At 30.2% G+C, this 20,442-nt stretch overlaps 1 protein-coding gene across 5 annotated transcripts in view; it reads left to right on the top strand.

The window, feature by feature from the left end:
* LOC111039604 overlaps positions 1 to 17,699 on the top strand; it is a 78,062-nt gene extending 60,363 nt beyond the window's left edge. For 4 of the 5 annotated variants that reach the window (XM_022323182.1, XM_022323183.1, XM_022323179.1 and 1 more), the window contains 4 exons: positions 11,788 to 11,928; positions 12,559 to 12,670; positions 14,021 to 14,214; positions 17,289 to 17,699. In XM_022323182.1, coding sequence (XP_022178874.1) covers positions 11,788 to 11,928; positions 12,559 to 12,670; positions 14,021 to 14,214; positions 17,289 to 17,419 — 578 coding nt within the window. In that variant the 3' untranslated portion in view covers positions 17,420 to 17,699. The remainder of the gene's footprint in view (positions 1 to 11,787; positions 11,929 to 12,558; positions 12,671 to 14,020; positions 14,215 to 17,288) is intronic. The other variant, XM_022323184.1, reaches the window with a different exon arrangement.
* Positions 17,700 to 20,442: the final 2,743 nt, after the last annotated feature.

The following is a 20,442-nucleotide window of genomic DNA, read 5'->3' as shown; positions in this document are numbered from 1 at the left end:
GTTATAAATATTAATAATAATGTATCAATATAATTAAAGATAAAATAAAATTAATAGATAGAATTTAAAATTGTTTGCACACCGGCGATCAGTAATACTAAAATATCGTTAGTGAAAAACAATTCTAAAAGTATTAAAAATAAATTAGCCTATATACATTAAGATGATTCATAAAATGTCTGTCTTCTAAAGAGTAATTTTGTAGAAATAATTCTGATTGAGGTCAAGATTTAAAAAGCTTTTAGAACCTCCATTTGTCAATCATCGTTTCAATCAAATCTATTTAAACACTCTCGATTCGATGAAAAACTAAAAAGGTTAAAGCCAATAAATATATTTACTATAATATTATGAAGACTTGAAACGTATTCCGAGAACAGGAAGCTCGGAAAAATAAAAAAATAATCAAACATTTTGTTCTCCAATAGAATGAAATTGCTGAAGTAAACATTTGATGCATAACACGCCCAACACATTTTATTATACATAATAATAATAATCTAAAAAAAAACAATATTTACTAAATAAAAAAATTAAATGATTAATCTAGCGCAACGTGTCCATTGGCCAATAATATTCGAGTCCACGTTCAAAACAAATCGTGTGCGCCATGCCGAACATAATATTCGTAATTTTTGAAATCACATTATCGGCTTCCGGAACTCCTGTCGAAAACCCTTCGCCCGATTCCCCCCTCCCCACACCGTCTCTCCCTAGTTTAAATCTCCACCACGATAATTATTACGGACTTGTGGGTAATTTCGTGTTTATCTGATCGACACCGATCGCGTGACGTTGTTGCGGTTTCTTCGTGGCATGTATACTTATGTGTAGGTACCTATATATATATATATATTACCCAAGTTACATACCGTGGTATAATTTCCAAAAGTGGATATCTGCATTTGGCTTTGTGACGATATTATGTATATGTAGGTAGGTAGGTAGCTGTACAACGTACCTTCTAAAGCCACGCCGACAAAAATCAATTTGACCGTTAAATGCCGCAGCCGAGGTACGACTCAGGTCTGTAATGCAACATCAAACACACCAGTACGCAATTACATAATATTATTTAAGTATTCAGCTGAGTTTTTAATTAAAAGTATTTTAAGTAATCATTTTTAATTAAATTTACCGGTTAGCAAAACAATGTATAATTTGTTTAAAATAAAAGATGCATATTTTGGAATTATTTTTGCCACGGAAAACAAACATGACCTTACAGAGACAAAGAGGGTTTAAGTAGTGGATTCTAAAATTCTTAGTTTTGTGAGGGAAATGGAAACCACTTTGCTTTGGTTCCATAACAGTTTTTCTAAGAGACAGAAAATGCATAAATAAAACCATTAAGACGAGAATTAATTTAAAATAATATTTTTCTGGAACAAATCAAAACTATGAAATAAATGAATACGGGACGATAAGCATCTGAGAATGTTTATTGTCGTAGGTAGGTCTGGTGAGTTCTTTTATTTTAATAATAATTTTATTTCTAATCGAGTCAACAAATAATGTATAAGTCACTGTTTTATTTAAAACGTATTAGTTAAGACTTTAAACAAAATTTTCAATATTTACTTATATAATATCATCCATTTATTATAACTTCATAATATTATGAAAAACGTTTTCATTAATGTAGCGAAAACGAATATTTGTTAACACACAAACTTACAAAAGTCCCTATCTAAATATAAATAAATATATAATTACATTTTATCCTCGGTTATTATTTAGCTTCCAAGTTTCCTATCATTTTTTTTATTCGACTTAAATAAACTCAAATGATTATGCAGTATGCTATGTAATAACATAGTAATACTGTATATTTATTCTATTGTTCAGCATGTATTTATTTAGTTTGAAACTTTTTCAATTATCTTTGTTCATTTTTTTTGTCCAAATGAGAATTAATAAGCTTTATTTACATATTTTTGCCTGTCAAAAATTGATCAACGTGTAATTGTGTAACTTCGTATCGCTATAGAGATAAGAATTAATACCCATTGGTTACACAAAAAAAAGGAATAAAAATATTAAACCATATCATTTTTCTCTCGTTCTAACGTATACAATTCATGTTGACTATGAAAATCAGCTTTTGAATTTTTTTTTTTTTTTATTATTTTACCAACTAGATTATTTATAGGCAGGTACCTAAAAAGAAATAATAACTTCCACAAAAAAAAATCCTTCAACAATATATTAAACTAATATACTTTTGCTTGTGGGAAGGATATAACACTACAGAATAGTATTTTTTTAAATGTAGTGTCCCGTTCACATATGTTTTGGATTAGTAATTTTATTGCAATATTTCAATTTATACGATTCCTTCAAAATCACGAATATTGGTAAATAATTTACAAAAAATGTATTTTCGTTATAAAAGAATTTTTAAATTATATTTTAAAGGGTTCTACAGAGGCATTAAGCAAAGAACAAAAAAGAAAAATTTGGGTTTCATGGGTCCTTAGTATTAATTACATATAAAACCTAACCTATTTTTTTTAAGATTGTCCTTTGAAATCCCTATATCTACTTACAATCAATTATATGTGGGTATCTGAGCAGGTTAACATAATTTCATTGTTACGAGTAAAATGTCACAAAAACGTAAAAATGACGTTTATTCATAGCATCTGTTTAGACCTAGCCAGTATTAGGCGAGACACTCTGTTGTTATCCGATGATTAAGGGTTATAACGGTTACATTTACGTCAATAATTTAAAACTAATAAATATTTCTGTTGAAATAATGCGCTCATTAAATTTACCGATTTCATTAGATTATGATGATGTACTGTTTATGAAAAAATACAACGAATTTGGTTGTGCAAAAAACTGAAATTAATCACACCCCAGTGTTACAAATTCAATAATGATTCACGATTAATTCTTATTGAGAATTATAAACCATAATGTTTAAAATGACCATAATTAACGACGTTGCACGGGGTGAGTATTGTGCAAACGGTTCATCCCTTTGTGGCAAAACCACAAGAAAAAAAAATCATAATAATATATAATGTTGCAACAAAGTCGTATGCAGTTTGAATACAGAAGTTTTCCACGACGACAGACACGGGGCTGTAGTTTGGACACTTTAAGCCATCTGAAAAAAAAATAAAATAAAATAATAAATACGCGTATGTCAATTAACTGTTTATAAACTTGCAGGGCTCGTAATATTACTCTTATGGAATGTAAATTTGCCACAATTTGACAGGTGTAAGCATAACAAATCGGTGTGTGGCTTCATCTTTTAAAACATGACGATCTATATAAGCATAATGCCTGCGCGTTATTATATTTTGATTTATTACGCGAAACGAAAGACTCGTTTTTTTATGGTATATTTAACATACGTAGGTATTACACTTTTTCCATTATTTATTCTAGAAATTGTATTATTTTCATTTTAGAACATTTTTGATCTTGATAAATATTTCTGTGGACACTGATAAAATAGCAACGGATTTCTACCTTATAACGTTCTATGTAAACACTGAAAAGCAATTCAATTTGAATATATTTGTTGTTTTTTTCATACTTACTATATTATTACCTATCTCTTATTTTCTACCGACATATATCGTCAGATCGTTATATTATTATTATTATTATTATTATTATTATTATTATTATTATTATAACTTGAGCCCGGAGTCTCATATAACATTATACTTTCCTGCATTTATCGTGCAGTAGTAATTCATCGAGTTAGTATTTATCAATGTTATTCACATATGGTATGTTTATAAAAATATATATTCAACTGTTACGATTACCTATCATGAGTGTCTATAAACCCTCGTTATTCTCTGAACTAAATCCATATATCGTGTGTAATGTCGTATTTATGTACCTTAAATCTTAAATCAAAAATCAAATCCTGACGTCATCGAGTAGATATGTGTATTAGTAATCAGAATATCAAATAGTCGTCAAATTATTATTTAACGGTAAGCTCGTAACAACAATTACATTGCCTCATCAAAAGCAATAAAGAGTGGAAATTTTTAGTAAATGAATTACAAGTAAACGTAGATACAGTATAAAATACGTACCTTCCACTGTTGTTATACAATACTATAATACATGCATATTTATATTTTCAATATTATATACTTGAGGTGATTCTTCAAACAGTGAACTCAAGATCTCAAAAAATAATTTGAAGTCATTGTAAGACAATAATATTATTTTTAAAGAAAATAACTATGATTTTACTATTTTTCAATGAGAGCAACGTTTTCAGTTGGATCTTCCAAAGAAGTATATTTTTCTAGGAATTCCAATTTATAAGAATCCAATTTCAAAAGAGTAGTGTTATTACTCTATAAGTATTTAAGTTTCCAAATAATGATGGTTTACTGTTAATAGAATCGCTCTATATAGGTGTACACAATAGAGTATCTACAGCTTAGCTCGATGCTATTATCGAACTATTTCACACTGAAAAACTAATAAATCGAAATTTACATATAATAATTTATACAGAAATGTTCTACTTCAAAGAAATTAATGTAGGTGGTATTTTTGTAACATATATACACGCCGTACAGTACCTATAGGAATACAACAGTAATAATTTAATATTTTATGAGAGAAAAAATGAATGCTCTTCGTACGTATTATATAAGTATATAATAAAACATAATGACTCTTTTGTACGTATTATTATGTGTTTTGTACGAAAAAAAATTACAATAAAAAGCTACTGGTGGGGTTCTAGTTGGATCAATGGTGCCTATACTGTACACGTAGTAGGTTTACCCGCGACAAAGGTTATACCACGGCATAAAGGGGTAAGACTCACGCAATCTGGTTCCAGAGGTCACGTTTTCGGGTAGACGACCTCGAGATCCAAATTAGAAACAATAAACACCCAAGAAATACTTGTCGGGCACTCATCGCCCCGACTCTACAACTAATCACTCGGACATAGATTCCTGTAAAAAGGTGAAATTAACTAATAGCGTATAATAATACTCTAATGGTCGGGAAAACGCATTTAGTTCGATTTTTAGCTACCTGTCGACTACCCTCTCGACAGAATCGATAAATTATTGACTGAGTGAGAATTCGATTCTCCAAAATATCTTTAAACATGTGGCTCGCCGTCATCACTCACGATAAACAGAAATATTGATACTAAAACATTGCTACTCTAACATTATACAACTTATATTTTTATCAATATCATCGAAATTGCATAACATATAAAAAAAATTATAGAATCTTTTCAACCAATATCCGTCGGAATAACAACCAATGCTCCTTGGTGATCAAACCGTCCATCCCAGGACATGCATCTATACATTCTACAAAAAATTAATAAATAAAACTAGGTACCTAATTACTCAAATAATTCCTCTCATGTCAAATTGATCTTCAATACAACCCATACACTGAACGGCTGAAAAGAAAATAGTTCAGACACCTTTTAACATGATTATTATTCATACTCACTACTCAGCCTTATTAAAATAATAATAATAATAATAATTTACTATAGATAATGTTAGTACTTAATATTCCACATAGGTATATGAGGTACCTTAGTACCTATGTATATTTCAATATTTGTAGAGAAATATCAATGGATATTATTTTCTTTGATCATGTGAACCCCATGTCTATTATTTTTCTTCTCTAATATAAATATGTTCTTATTGTATTAGTTAACGTAAATTGCGAAGTAAAAATAACGTCGTAATAAAAAAAATTCCATTCATAATATTCACTCACGCACTTTTAAAATATCCGTAAGTATATATTATTTAATGAGCCATGACGTGTAATGCCTTTAAAATATCGCCAACTCGCATCGTCTGTGCAAACAATTATTACTGTATCTTAGTAAAATCCATAACCCGTGACAACCCACTATCGGTAAAATCTACAAATACGATATGATTGTATCGCATGCGTTTTTGTACACAAAACTTAACCTTCGAAAAACATAAATAACAAAACAACCACTCTTCGTAATATGACAAAGATAGATCAGATCATAATAATATAATAAATTACATCGTCAAACACGAAACACGATAACCTATATAATATCTTTTTTTTTCTGTCGAAGATAACCTAATATTATTATATTATTATTATTATACTTTTTCTTAAACTGATTATAGAGGTCCTGCCGAGGTATATTATAACAATTGGACAAATATTTTACATGTAATATATTATTATAACATTTTGTAAAACAACACAAAATTAGATTGTTTATAAACTTATAAGTGATATTTTCTTTAAAGATCGCATGCAACAAACTTTTGTGCAGGACGTGATACTGGCGGTGGCTTTTAGGAAATTGGACTTTTGGAAATTCTCTGCGTGCCTATCATAATATATTATAGGTGAGTCGTCTCGTTGTTTTTCCGTCGTTTTGTTTAGACACAAATCAGAGTGTTCTGATCGTTATATATTATATTACCTATATTGATTGTTTGATATTCAATAATGTCCGTATAGTACAAACATACGACTGTGTTATTACAATGATAATATACTTAAAAAAAAAAAAAATACAATTTTAAATGGACAACAAAAAAACACCCAATATATATTTATATATACCTAAACTGCTATAGATACGATTTGTTCGAGATTTTTAGAAAATTAAAAAAAAAATTGAAATAATAGCGACTCGGGTACTGTTGAACGGCGCCGTGTGTACCCCGTCGGGACTCTTGTGAGTGTTTTTTTTTCGGTTGTTGTTGTTGTTTTCGCTGTCTGGAGGCAACGATAAATCATTGAATTCGATAAACAATTATTTCGAACCATTGGTTCGCCCGAAATAATAATATAGCGGTCGAGGTATTGGCCGAAACGTGTACGCTTGCCGCCGATTTCCTTCGCAGTTTTTTCGATTCGTTTTTCGACCCAACCGCTCTCGGACCGTGTTGTCGAGTTTCCAATCTACGCAAAAAAAATCGAATGGAAAGGTCTGAGAAACGAAAACGGCACGTGTAGTCGAAAATACTATAATATATTATTATAGCTCCCTCGCCACATACGCTATGACTATACACGGTTTCAAAATATAAAAACGGTTACAAGCATGACGCAATAATATACTTATGTACTATTACAATAAAAAATAGACGCGATATTATTTTATTTTAGTAAATGATTGAGAGCGTGCGGCAAAAGCGTCCCGAAAGGTTCACTTTAATGTAACTGTTGGGAATGATTTTCGAAAAACACTTTTATGGTTTAAATTTTTTTTTTTGAAAATAATACTTATTGACAATATTCTGAGTTCCCTGAAAGATATTAGATATGTATAGCAATTGTTGTAAGCTACTCATATTATTTATAACATACATTATATAAAAATGTGATGAACTTGATCTGACGTGGACTTGTATAGGTTTTACCCTACAATTATCATTTTTTGTTTCTCGTGAAAAAATGTAATCACTATATTATTTTAACTTTCACAAAAGACAAAACTATGCTCGAAATTAACCAAATTTTGGAATGTATGCGTACTGCTATCATTATACTTACCACTCATATATGCTTATTATGTAGGTATTAGAGTGCGGCCATTTTTTTTAACAAAAACTAGAGAAGTCTGTAATTATTTGGTTTTCGAATCAATTAATTATTTGCCATAAAAACCATAAGCCATCTTGTATACAACGGAGTAATCTGGTGAGTGCACCCACTTGTAGGAATTTTTTTTCTCTGTTCTATTTCCTGAAAAAGTGCTGTTTTTTTGTCCAGAAAATGTGATGGACACATTTGGATTTTGCAGAAAGCACTTAAAACGGTGTATCCACCTCGTTTTTTAGTTAAAACATGGCAAATGACGATGTGTAATACGTTACATGTCGACGTTATTATTACGGCTGCTGGCTCGCATAAATCACATTACAATATTATAATATGGCACATCGATCATCTGACGGACACTGCACCGACCGCTTGTCCTAAACGTAGGCAATAGGTAGGTGCCCACACATTTTTGTCGCATTGTGTATGCCCATCGAAAACACGACTTACACAGTTACACGTCATCCATGACCGTCTCGGATGTATACAGTATACGGGATGATTGTTGTAACATTTTTAAATTTTTTAAATATTTACAACTACCCATAGCGATTTTGGAAGAATATAATAAATTCGTATTTTTTTCCAATGACAGCAGTACATTTTCGATTTCATATTCCAAAGCAGAATGTATGTAAAGATATTTCGATTAATGAAAACAGGATTTTAAATCAGCTGGTAGTTCATTTAGTTATAATAGTTTATAACTTATAATTCAATTAGCGTTATAAATGCACATGTGCCGAATGGAGTACCGCAGGTCCACCTCGTAAAATATTGACCCACTACTCAGTACTTAGGTCACAATAATAATCCTAAATACTTTGAATTCAAATATTATTATTAATTATTAGTTCATGTTTCGAATTTTGATTTTCGAGCATAATAATTCGGAGAAAAATAATCTGCTTCATTTTCTGAAATCAAATTTAAAAAATGTACTTATTAATTAGTATTATCATTTAAAAGTAAAAAAAAAAAAAACTTGAAAAACAAATAGTTAGTAAGAATAAATACATTTTTTCTTTATGAACTTTGTGTTTTCATGGCTTCAAATATTATAATAGAAACAAAGAAGTTCGGAAAACTCACTCTACGAGCGTGCTGAATTGACTATTTCTAAAAATAATTTAATACACAACGCAATAAATATTATAATTCCATTTAAAATGTATGTACAGTAACTGAAAACAATAAATAAATACTTTAATTTCAACAACCAAAATTATGAACTGGTAACTAATGGGCGGGCAGACGAACAAACGGACTCGGAGGGAACATGGGGTGACATGTTTTACGAATAGGAAAGTGGTCATTTGGACGTCAAAAAAAATATAAATAAAATAAATAATATTATTACTATATTTAATATTATAATTTTTAATAGATCATCATGAAAATATATTAAGAAAAATTAAAAAAAATTAAAAATTAATAGTACGTACCAGTACTGGTTCATTTATATGTGTTTATAAATTGTAAGACCGATATTATATATGTTCATATAATATAACTAAATATGGTACAGTAATATTAGTATTCACACACGTGTTCCATAACCCTACAGTAACCCATCAGTCCCAAAAACTCTACAGTACCACAACCTAATGACCTCAGTTGCCGAAGCTTAAATTAAAAAAAAAAAAAAAAATATTAGTATTATTATTATTGAATATTACCTAAGTATTATCTATAGATTGAATTTTATCGTTTTGGCAATAACCTATACAAACAACAATATAATATTTAACTTATTGGTTATTACAACCGTTTATCACACTTTACCGAAACACGGCAATACATGACAATACACCACTTATAATCGTGAAAGTCGTGTACAAGTGCACATATACATGTAAAATGTCGTTAATTAACTCAAACCGCGTGGTGAAGTTTTTTTGGGTGACGGTTTCATGTACATATTCAACGCTTTTAGTTCTGATGGATTAAAACGGTTTTGACGATGTAGATGTAAAAGAGAATGTAAGGCTCTCGTGCATACTGGTAAACTGACTTAATTATTCTTAAGCGTACGATCATACGATGTTTGACATTCAACAATTCTTTTAGATATTCTATACAATAAATAATTTTGCTTGAATATTTTTTACACATTTTTGACGTATGGTAATGAATATTATAATCAGTATAAATAACTTTTTTTGAATTGTATTTTAATTGCTGGCGTACCTATAATTAATTTGTTTTAGAAATATTTTTTATTTTTATATTTCATATAATAAATAATTTGCATACTGAAATATTTTTTATTCATTTTCGACGTATTATAATAAATATAAATAACTTAATAATTTTATTTACTGATTTATAATTTTTTTTTTTTTTTTATGTCCAATATTGTCCCCAAGTCTAAACGGCCACGACCAAACAGTTACGTTCATTTGTCCTAGATCGTATGTTTTAGAAGCCTGAAACTCGTTAGTTTAAATGTGGAATTACTGTAGAGGGTTTATTTTTATAGTATGGATATACCAAATTAATCGTTGAGCTATTATGACTTTTGGTTAGGAGCTAAGAACAAAAAACAAAAAAAAAACTCTAAAGGGATAAAAATATAATTGCCTTTAACGGAGCGGAAGCCGTCGACTGAAGTGATCGCCAGATGTGACGTCGCGTATTTATCCAACGATCGGCACTCGCTGCCATCACAATAGACCCTCGGATGACGAAAATTAAACGTCAACGTTTCGTGACATTTTCAGGACCCTCTGTGTTCAATCGGACGTGTTAGAATCATTACGTGTTATAATATCACTATAAATTACTGCCATAATATCATGACATAATATTATAATGGCAATCGTCGCCGGTAACCGATTGGAGTTAAACACACACCGCCGACAACAGATCCGTAGTTTAACTGTATAATATAATGATATGGACATTCGAAACCAGCAGGCCGGGTCGCAGTGACCGTAAATAATTTCTCGAGGGAAAAAAACCGGAATAAGGCAATAAGTCGAATGGAATCGAGTGGACACCGGAAGACCCGAAAGTCTCGACCGGCCCAGCTGGCCATCTGCTCGTCTGCACGATTATATAATATACACGCGAAAGAGGGAATGCGTTTTGGAATTGATCGACTGGGAAAACTGAGCAATTACGTGGTCGACTTAAATAGCACACGAACTTTGCCAATATCGCGAAATGTCGGCGGTGGCACTGCAAAAGTTCAGTGGCCGTCGCACGTAATCGGTCCATCGTCTGTTGTACTTGTACAACATAATTTGTGCGATTGTCTGCACACGCGGTCATCGCTCGCCTGAACTTTTGACCCGAGGCGGCCTATGAATAACGATTTTCAAAAAATCTCTCACCAAAATTAGGCTCAGCGTTCCGAGAGAACTGAGGAAAAATCTAACTTTGGCTAGGCATTGTGCAATAGGTATCCGTTATCTCGGTACAGTTGAAGCGAATGGCGATTCATGTGCAAATATGTTTACGAACTGATTTTGTTTAAGATTATACCAAACTCATCATAATGATAATAGTGAAGTCGGTTAAGACACACGCCCCACATAAGCGTCGTGCTCCTCAACCTTAACCCCCCTACAACATTTTAATGGCCATATTGTATAGCCGATGCTCAAGACCAATAGGAAAAAATAAAATAATATTATTCAAAAAATATACAATTAGCTTCAGCTATAAGTTAAATATTGATATTAATATATATTTTTTCAACCTTTTGTTCGTTCTAAATAATCAGATTACCCAAATTAGTTAAGACAACAAAAAAAAGGTTGATGTATGAAATATCTGTCGGAGAGAACGGCCAATTTATTGCCGATATCGAATTCCTTAAAAACAGATTGTATCAAATCCTCTTAATCATTTCAATATCCAGAATTTATTATGGAAAAACAAATTAAAAAATATTTTCCATGTTCAAGAATTAATCATAAGCTCATACATAACTATGTATGCTTAAACGTAAGTCAATAATATTATTTTGTAATGTTCATACTTCATATTATTTAGGATTATAACTAATAAGTACTTACATGCATTATTTACGTTGCTATAATTAAAACTGCATTTAAATACATTTTCATGCTACTCAAACAATTGAAAAGGTTTAGCTAACGTACTAAATATACACAATTTATACATTTTTTTTTTTAAGTTCAAATATAGTAATATAATTTTTTTTTTTTTAAATCGGCACTCGAAATGTTTCAGACGTAGCGATTAACAAACCGTGTTTTTTCAACGAGCAATGTGAGAACCTCGTATTCCAAACAGAGTGCAGAGATGATGTTTGCGCTTGCCGGTTCGAGAGGACTCCGGTGTTTCAAACGGATGGAACAGTCCAATGTATTGGTAGGTATTAAGCATATTGTTTTAATATCCTATCTGTATAACATTACAGATAATGGGTTAAGAATTGAAACAAAAAAAAAATGTTTGAATAATAATCATGAACCGCGATTTATGATTAACAATATAGGCGTAAGCTACTCTTTTTTAACTCAAAACTTTCATTTTTTCTATATATTTTGATAAAAACTTTTCCAAACAATTGTCACTGCCTACATAATATGGTATTTCATTACGCTTTTAATTATTATATAATTTAATCACTTTTCAGGTTGTAACATTTTTGGTATATACTTGCCATTTGTACATTAATTTAAAAATATAAATTTTGCTTACCAAAATTAAGTACTTGATGCACAAATTATGATATTTCTTAATATTTTTAAAATACATTCAAGTCGACTGAAGAATTAAAAGTAAAAAGTACTCTAATCGCTGTATATGAGTAATATTCGAATGTTTCATTCGTTTTACTTAGATTGAAGACAGCGTTAAAATACGTTAATCGCTTCTGTAAAAAAAAAATACCTGATTATTTTTATTTATTATTTTCAAAACAGAATTAAATATTTTTATTTCTTTACGTATATTGTTATACCTACTACGTTTTTTTATTTTTTATTTTATTTTTAGCCAAGAACAATTCCAACTCCGAACCTTATACTGATCCAGCAATGCTGTGCGTGTTGGCTGGGATGTGTTTAATGTTCATAATTATATGCGTTGTACTGAGATTGTTTAGCAAGTAAGAGTTTTATTTCGTAAATCAAATGCTTGTTTTTTATTCGAACTCCATCACACACTATAATGATTGATCTATGTCAATGTCATACTACCGTTATGCGCCTACAATAGTAATCTTTATTACTGTGTCATAATCAGTATAATCACTAATCGTGAACAATAATTGACCGGCTGGATACATTATTATGATAAAATTAGTAATATTACGAAACGATAACATGCAAAATTATCATGATAGACATGACACGCGTACAGAGGAGTCACAGGTGTTTAAAACATTTTTCTTGCACTCGACTTATTTGGATTTATTCCTAAGTGGATGTTTAATGTGACTACTAAAATCCAAGTTTTTAAATCCAATTACATGGCAGCGATAAAATATTTTGAAAACATTTCCACGCAAATTTTCCACCGCTAAATTTAAGCTATATGTATGTGAAAACGTAGTTTAGCTGTGAGGGTAATAGTCGTATTTTACAAATCCGTAATGAAAAAGTCGACCTATAATAATAGTTGTTGTCACAGTTGTGAGGACGATAAATACCAAACTTTTAATATTTAATAGTATAATCAAACTACGCAGTGCATAAATTCTATAAATCTCCGTCCCATCCGCATTTCTAATAAATAATAATAATAATAGAACCACCGAGTTAACTGTTTTCTTAGTAGAAGAGTGGTACTCGAGAGTATCGAGCTGAGTGAACCACTATTTCGGGTGTCTTTATAGTCTTAAGTAATATAATATGTATATTGTATAATCATTGTAGTTGTTAAAATTATTTAGTTACAAAAATAGACAATGCTCTAATGCAAACCTAATAGTTGTTTGAATTTTCGTTTTATTTTCAGAAATATTTTATTATTCTGATTTTTTTGAAAATAACAATATACTTGTTCAAAGTATATGAAGTCTCAACAAGTGCTTGTATATATCCGTAGATACTACATGTACTTTCAAGCTCTTCATTGCTTCAGAAATAACTCAAAATTAATTTTTAAAAAACACACACACATCCCTCTGTATTCAACCATACGAGTGCTCCCCTCGCGCCCCGTTTTAACTTTTAAAAAAAAAGGGGTAACCGTTCAAAAATAATATGAGCGATATCATCGATTTCCCACGTTTGTGAAAACATTCGAAAATGATTTAAAATTGAAATAACACAATGACAATAATACAACAACAGGAATGATTTGCGTGCCGCGCTATTATTATATTATATTATTATGTTATCGTAAGAAAAGAAATTAAAAGCAATAATAACGGTCGGCAATAACAATTATCACTATTATAAGAGCAAATACAGACTGTTTTCGGATTTTATTTAATTCTTCTGTTTCGATTTAGGGCACGTTGGAGAGAAAACCGTACGATATTCAACACGCCCAACCCGAGATTGATGAACGTGTCGCTACTGAGAGACAACAAACCACCGTCCGGAGCAGCCGGCGAACGTAGAGGTAGCAAATCCAGTACAAAGACCCATTCCCCTTCGAGACAACCAAGCATGGCCTCGTTGAAGCCCCAATCGCCTTCTTTAGGTTAGAAACCTCTATCTCTATCTATATAAAGCTTCTTCGTCTACTCCGTGGAGATCGTTTATATATACGCGACACGCCATATTATACGGTCTTTGAATCTCCAACACGCTGTTGTTGCCTAATTGATATCATGACAATAATATGCGAATCGTCCGACGTGCACTTTCGCAAAAATCATATTGTTTTGGACGAATCACGATGAATATCTTCGAAATGAAATCTCTGTACCGAAAACATCCTACCTACTTTAATATTATGTTTCCCGGTCGTAAAATGAATAATAATATTAAAATATACGACGACCATCGATATCCCACACGTATATAATAGTTACGTAAATGGATTCTAAATTCTTATTCATATTATGGTAATATATTACGCGATCACCCACTGCAGCATTTTCGTTATCGTTTTCTACTGCAGTCGTCTTTGACTCGATTTGCGACCAATGAAATATTATAATAATCTTCATCGTTCGACTAGGTTGTCTCGATAAAAATATTTTCATCCACCAGACCGGACGAAACGTTTCTCAAACAACAAAAAAAGACGTCACGTCAATATTAACGCGTTTTAATTAATAGTTTTCGGAATTTCTATTCGTGTTGTTGGCTTTGGACAAACAATACAAACGTTCCCAACACTGTATACGCAGACAGTGGCCAGACATACATATGTTATATACGAATGGCCGATACAGGCTCGCACTGGTTAATATGTTTGTTCGCGGTTTCCGTGATTACCGCGGTATCGGTTCAGAGATGATTTTGTACTGATTTTCGTTTTCGAGACACTGCAGTCTTTCTGTACAGGAGATATTTTCACGAAGGTATTTATTTTGACCGATCGCCAAACGATGTACCCAATCGATTACACGAGTTCTTGAACTCGATCAATAATAATTATATAATATGTTCGACGAAATTATATAGATTAAAATTATTAACCGTCGGTCGTTTCATTCGTCGTGCAATATAATATTTGATTGATATTTTATCATATTATACTGTCGAATTAACGTCGACAAATATTCACACGCTTCCGTGACGTTTCAAGGTGGAATTCAAAGTACAGAATATGATAACACGATAAAAAACTTAAAGTGCATCAACAACACATTTGCTTGCAGGACACACTAACGAGCAACGTGTCACTTTTTTTCACACAATACAATGTATATATAGGTGCTGCAATTTTGTTGCGATCATTTTTATACGACCGACATATTTTTTAAACCCGATATCATAATAATATAATATTATTGTTTCCTCAACATTGATTTCATAAGCGTTTTTCAGTCGTTCAAACTAATGTATCGTATATACTTCACGTCGTAGACCATTTTTCGGGACTCGTCGTCGGGATTTCACTCGACGTAAAACTATTTCTACGATCAGTTTCTATTTTATGCGACTCTCCGCCACGATTTGTGTGAAACATCGCTAAATATCACAGTGCTTTTATACGACGTATTTATATTGTGTATTTTTAATTTTTCTTTTTTTTTTTTTTGAAACACGTCCAATAGTCATCGTTTTCGTACACTGTAATTTAGAGGTATTATATTATATTATTGTTATTGTTATTATTGTTATTTTTGTTGTTGTTGTTATTATTATTATTATTACTATTATTATTATTATTATTATTATTATTATTATTAAATAACAGCACACTTGAATAGTATTACACCGATAACTTACTACCACTATTACATATATTATAACCGTCTACTGTAATATAATAATATAGTAGTATCATCTATATTCAATGATAAGTAAATTCGAAATAAGTTATACTCTTGCGAAATATTATTTTCTACTTACTTCTATAATATTGCGTTTGTACTAGTATTCTATTGTTCGTAGATTAATTCGCTAAAGTAGGTTAGGTTAGCTATCGGAGTCGCGATGCCCATTGTACATGGGTATACGTGCATATTCCTACATAGTTCTTCTTGATTTATCTGTTTGCCCACTAATTTCTGGAAATTTAATATTCTATTCGACATGAAAACCGAGTCTATTGTGCTTTTTGATTGAACACGTCACATGTTCTGTGTTTTATACCGTTTATATTATAAAGTATATCACTTAATGATATGTAGATGACTACCTACTTAATGTTAGGCTAAATTGTACTTTTGGTTGTGCTTTTTTTAACTTTTTTTAACAGCACTTACAGAAATTCAATTAGGGATTAAAGTAAAAAAATAAAAAACTGTTTTAGGTACATGTTAGAATAATATTATTGTATTTGAAGAGGAGCCTTTTTCTTTAATCTGCTGTTATAACATATTATTATTGTCTCATATTGTTTAAAAATATTAGTTACCCTCCAGCATTTTTAGTCATCTCAGACTAACACTAATGATCTTTTTTTTTTTTTTTCTTATACAAATTATAATTACTATTTGAACAAAAATATTTTAACATGACATGCACATTGTACTCTATACGCTCTTTGTCCATGATGTACTAAGAGTGTTGCCTTCTAGAGTTAATAACTGTACGTATATTATTCATACTACAAATTATTTTGAACATTGTTTTAATGATATACCTAAAGATCATTTAAAATCCAATGTGCATTCAAGTACAGTAAAAATAAGGTTTATTAAAATTCTACAAAAGATAGTACCAATAGATTTTTACGAAGAACTCAAAATTCAACAACAACACAATACCACACTCATGATACTTTTCAAGAGTTATGACATAAAATATTAACATTACTTCTTATGCCCTAATGCTCTAGACTCGGTTTAAACGTAAACAGATCTCCTCAAACATTTATATTTTTCTTTTATTTTACATTTTATCACTTCTCCATAAATAGTTTATGTTGTTGTATAGTATTAAAACAGTAGGACGTACTGCATGAACACCCGTTTATTCTATACCGTAGAACACCGGATATCCGAAAAATATTATATTATTGATTTCGACTTTTTTCAACCATCGTTCTCGACACACATTTCAACTATTATACATATATTATATACCTATACCGAGTAAAATGATGTGTATCAAAAAATAAACGACCTGTTTTTTTTCCTATTGAAAAATGTCAAGGTCGCGGAGTTCGGGGCAACAACAACGGCGGCAACGCGGAAACCGTAAGGTCTCCGACGACCAAAAGTCCGGTAGCACTTCCGGCGGAATCAAAACCATCTGTGGCTGTGGACATACAGCCCGACGTATGAATCTTGACATCGAACAACATCATAATAACAATATATATTTGCGTCGAGTCACCGTGTACTAATGCATAAGACCGGTATCGGGACATCGCAGACAATGATTTTATTTTTAAACAAAGTTATTCTTCTTCTTTCTACTTTATCCGCAAATGGGCTTGATTGCTTTTGGGACCACGGCTAATGGTTTATTGATTTTTAGATAATATTCAAACATAATAATAATATTATGCATCCAAGCATATAATATTATTATAAATATATTATACATTATTATGATTTTTTAACATCTCATTTAAAAAAAATATATATATATAATATAATATATATGTATAGATAAATCGCAATAACTGCGTGCTATATTTTTTAAATTATTTTAATACTTGGAATTCACGATGCTTAGTATAATATATAGGACGAAGCACTTGGCAATACTAGCCGAGATCAATTCTTCACACAGTAAAACTGTTTTACAACATGAATTTGTATTACTTAAATATTTAAAATATAATAATTTAACGTACTTATTATAATATAATAACTATGCTATGAACTCTGCATTCATATAAGTATAATATATATAATATACATATAAAACATATTATACACAATATAATTACATAATATTTAATTCTTAGACTCACGAAATTTTAAAATATTCGTAACTATAACTATTACACTTTTTTTATTAAATATAATATCATTATATAATTACTTACATATACGACGTATCATCCATCAATTAACAATGTATAGATTTTTTTTTAATTTCGTTTAAGTAATCTATAAGTACCTATTGTAAGTGTAAATTTAAAAACTTTTTAATATTAAAATAATTATATTATATATATATATAGTGCGTAATTTCGTTAGTAGGGTAGGTAATCGTTTTAATAATTATAAATAATAATAATATAAGTATGACAAGACATTTTTTATTCTTTAGATTGTAAGTTAATATTATACATAAAAAATAATAATATACATAAAAGATAATAGTGTTAGGATGTATTACATGTATTTATTTTTATAAATGCATTTCAGAAAGTCGATATGGACTCACCATTATTTTTAGCCGTTTACAGGGGTGTAAGGTGGATCTCGAGACTTGAGAAAACAGAGGGAAGGTTTTCTCGAGTTCAAAAACGCCTTAGAACTTGTAAGCGTAAATTTAAAATAAAAATAATGGTTTTTTCTTACCGCTTTTCGTCATTGTAATTATTATTGCCATCAATAGATATTAATTTTATAATATTACCTTTAGAATAAAATGGTAGATGTTCAAAAATATTCAAATTACATATTTTATTTGTCCTTAAGATTTTACCCTAGTGTATTAATTAATAATACTTGTTCGCAATAAACTGCTCAATAAATTTAGACGTTTCAAAAGAGCAGCTTGCTTTTATAAATGTAATATTATGTTCACGTTACATTTTTTGTCCCTTTGTGATAAATACTAAAACTTTCTATTTAGTTACTTTACATGTCAAATTAATCTTAAACAACCATGTATATTTTTTCTTTAAACTCAAATTTGTTTAGACTAAGATTAAAAGCACTTTCACAATATTTTATTTTTTACATTGTATTTAAAATTAATTTATAATACCTATTATACCTACTAGTGATATTTTTGTAATATTTTTACCACTATTTGTTTCCTAAAAATTATAATCATTTTTCCTGTTATTATTCTCCTCCTCTAACCAATAAAACAAGTATATCAAAACGCATTTTTTTTATTTTATTTACACCTGTCAACAGCCGACTACCGGAGATAGAGGAAAAAAATAACACATATTAGATCATTTACTTAAAATTAGACGCTATTTTTCATTTTACTTTATGTTTAATCCTGTGTGACTGTACGGGCACTATACCTTGTAGGTTATAGAGCCTTTAAGTTTTACGGTATTTATATTACTTTATAACTGTATAACGTTTGAGCAAGACTACAACGCCAATATTTACGAAGAAAATTAATTTTTAAGGAAGCTAGGCAATGTATAGCTCCATATCAATATTTAAAAAATAAACTAAATAACTTCTATGCGTATTCAACAAAACATAAAAACGTTGTACGTAATGTAACATTATGATTAATTACAAATTTTATTCAGAAATTAAACACAATAATTATAAGTAAATAAAAAAAATATGAGCAGACAAACCCTAATTTAAAAATTAAAAATTGAATAACTTTTAAAAACATGAAACATTTCAAACGTTTTATTGCTAAATTAAGTTTCACAAATATTTCTTCAACTATTTTGATGAGGCACAGCGGGCAACAAAAATCGTACATATTATATCTGAGTTTAAAAAATGTAGATCACACTTTGTTTAGCGCTACGAGATAATAATGTAGTATAGTAACTATACTACATTATTATCTAATAAATTATTGTTATCTAATTTGTACGTTCAGAAAGTACCAGTGGCGAGATCAACTTTTTTGTTTGGGGGGGATATGAAATGTTGTCTATTCTCAGACCACATTTTACATACATTCATTGCTTCATCACATATTTTACACAACACAAATAAGTCAAAGTGTCCCCCACACTCTCCGTTAGGCCACCCTCGTCGCCATTTCGTTAGCACTCCCCTGTAAAGTACACCAGTTCGACTAAAATCCTAGTTTAGAAAATACATAAATGTTTCCTATAAATGATGTAATAATTATATTGTAAACGTGTTACAATAATATTTTATGGCATAAAATATTTGTGTATAAGCCACGCTTTTAAAATTTAAAAAGTTTGTTAATTTTCCAGGAACACGTAGTATAAAAATTTTATTCCAACGATCTATCATCTCTCTACATTTTTGAAAATCGATTGCAAAATTTTACGGCACACTGATGGCTCGTAGTCACTAGTTACTAGAATGGTTTTATAGGTAGGTATAAAAGAAGTCCTACTGGTATACCGGTTTCTGGAACTACTGAGAGTGACATAATATGCAACGTCATGGTGACCACATGCTTATATTTTGGGCGAAAGTCTTACAAGTTCCCCTCACTA

This window comes from Myzus persicae, unplaced genomic scaffold (genome assembly GCF_001856785.1).
Source record: "Myzus persicae strain clone G006 unplaced genomic scaffold, MPER_G0061.0, whole genome shotgun sequence".
NCBI classification, from domain to species: Eukaryota; Metazoa; Arthropoda; class Insecta; order Hemiptera; family Aphididae; genus Myzus; species Myzus persicae.
Note: the sequence above shows the minus strand (reverse complement) of the source record. Positions and strands in the feature narration are given on the sequence as shown.